The sequence below is a fragment of the Branchiostoma floridae genome, chromosome 18 (assembly GCF_000003815.2).
Source record: "Branchiostoma floridae strain S238N-H82 chromosome 18, Bfl_VNyyK, whole genome shotgun sequence".
Classification (NCBI taxonomy): Eukaryota; Metazoa; Chordata; class Leptocardii; order Amphioxiformes; family Branchiostomatidae; genus Branchiostoma; species Branchiostoma floridae.
In genome coordinates, this window is record NC_049996.1 from 9,757,412 (window position 1) to 9,759,596 (window position 2,185).

The 2,185-nt window shown below is 43.1% G+C and overlaps 2 protein-coding genes across 7 annotated transcripts in view; both read right to left on the bottom strand.

Moving 5' to 3' along the window:
- The window catches only part of LOC118405372 (TLC domain-containing protein 4-B-like), a 10,046-nt gene that overhangs the window by 1,024 nt on the left and 6,837 nt on the right, over positions 1–2,185 (bottom strand). The window lies entirely within an intron of this gene.
- Positions 49–2,185, bottom strand: part of LOC118405373 (TLC domain-containing protein 4-B-like) — a 5,736-nt gene continuing 3,599 nt past the window's right edge. For both annotated transcript variants that reach the window (XM_035804849.1, XM_035804848.1), the window contains exons 3-4: positions 550–608; positions 49–303 (exon numbers count right to left, since the gene is read on the bottom strand). In XM_035804849.1, coding sequence (XP_035660742.1) covers positions 167–303; positions 550–608 — 196 coding nt within the window. In that variant the 3' untranslated portion in view covers positions 49–166. The remainder of the gene's footprint in view (positions 304–549; positions 609–2,185) is intronic.

Genomic DNA, 2,185 nt, shown 5'->3' on the forward strand with positions numbered 1-2,185 from the left:
AAATTCCTGCAGGCAAACGAGGTTGCTGAAGTATGGCAATACGGATTTCACTGGGGGAAGGTGAGGAAAAAGATTTAAAGAAACTTTGAAATAAACGACAGTATTTGACGCAATCCAATATAAACGCCAATAAAAATGACTCAGTGAAAAGGCTAAGATAGAAATATCAAATCATAAAGATATGTAGAAATGGGGAGGAATGACCACTTACTGTACCGGCCATTGATCCAAATACGGCCATCAAATGATGAACCAACATCATAAGATCGTACTGAGCGGGTTGTGTTGCCATTACCAAGAGATCTGGAGGTAAAACGGGGTGGCGTTTTAGTAAATACTGGCCCTATCTGCATGTTTTATTAGAAGGCTGATAAGAAGCTAGGTACATCTATATGGTACTTTTAGCACAAGTGCTTTATGGATTGTAAACCAGAAATTAATGAAGTTACATTTTTTCTCGTAAGTTATTCCGTCGGATATTACACAAAACATGGTTCTAGAAAATGGAAGGAAAGTGTTTCATTAAGCAAATAAATTTAGAATACATACCGGCCACCGTGTATCCAAGAAATACACACGCTGTGTGCCTCACGGCAGGTGAGTCATACCTATTGGAACAAGTTGTGATAGAAAATGCATGACCAATTTTGCATGTGTGTAGGAGGGGTAAAAATGCACTGTTTTGAAGAAATTGTTGTATCATTTAAAGCAAGATGTTATGGTTATCATTTTGTCATGTACATGCTCTGAGAAGCTACAGACAGCCCACCTGGTAACTGTAATTAGTCTGTTATCGTTGTGTGATAACTGCTGACAAGGTGTTATCCTTTGTATTGTTCTTTGATGAACTGAAGATGAAAAGAACAACAAAGCCAATAGCAGGTACATGTTATAATTAGTGTCATGCATAGCTGTAGACAGTGTCTGGATCTGTGTCTGGGTTTTTGGAATAAAGAAAGCCGGGAGTGAGGACAGTTGGACAGAGACTTGAGTGACAGAGAGAGGGTCCTGACTGACAGCTCCCGTGCGTGTCAATGGCATGCCCTGTGTCTTGTGTGTGTTTCTTAGTCCTGTAGTTTAAACGTTCCTCGTGCAGCATTCAAAGAACCTGGGGCCACACCATCGGCCCCCTTACATTTGGCGTTGTCGGCAGGATGCTGCGTAACCAAGATCTAGAGGGACGCTGCGGGACGGAGACACGCCAGGACCAGGAGCCGTGCCAGGAGATGCGCACGGGAGGGCAGGACAAAGGCCGCGAGGTGGAGAGGCTACCGGCAGGACACGGGGATAGGAGGAGGTTGCAGGACCGTTGCTGAAGAAGCTGTGACCTCCAAGGCTCAGCACGTGGCGATAGAGGACGGACGGCAGGACCAGAGACAGGGCAGCCAGGCGGAGAACGTGAGTGTGCCGGTATTATGTGGACCATGAGAGAAAGAATGTCATGCGCACTTCACCTGACCGTCTTTGTAAAAGTTTAGCTTTGCTGTTTTTGTAGCTTTGAGTTTAAGGACAAATAGTGCAGAAATCGTTAACCTACAGATGTTGGGAGGTAGTTTAGTTATGATGTAGGTTTGTGTTTGATTTAGGTAGCGCTGTTGAGGATTTTATGTGTGAAGTTTAGGAAAATTCGGTTGATGTCAAGTCAGTCTTGCTGTGACAGATATGTATGAGGACTGTGGAGTTAGATAATATTAATAGAGCCAGGGTTGTTTTGAAGAGATAGATGTATAGAATGGCCTGCTTACGGATGGAGACGTTGTTCTTGCTTATTTGTGAAAGTTGGGATCGATAGAGTTAGTTAAGTTTCAGTTTGTGAGCTAGGCGGATTAAAAGGGGAAGAGAGGGGTATGATAGAACTATTATAAGCGGAGAGGAATGATAATTTAGGCAGGGAAGGTGATGTAATCTCCGGGGAAACCCAGACTTCGGGGGGTTGACTCTAATAGGTCATTCAGGGGTTTACATTGCCAACCATTGCCTACTAGGATAGGTCAAATTATTTTTTACGTAGTCTTTATCTGCTGGTATTTGTATGTTGTTTTGGTAGTTTTCTTGTATTGTTTTCTCCTGATTGAGTTCTAGAGTTCGCATGTCTGCCATGGAGGTAATTTGACAGTCTTTGGCTGGTAGAATTATTCAGAGTGTTTAGGTAATGAATATTCATGGCGTTTGATTAGCAGGTCGT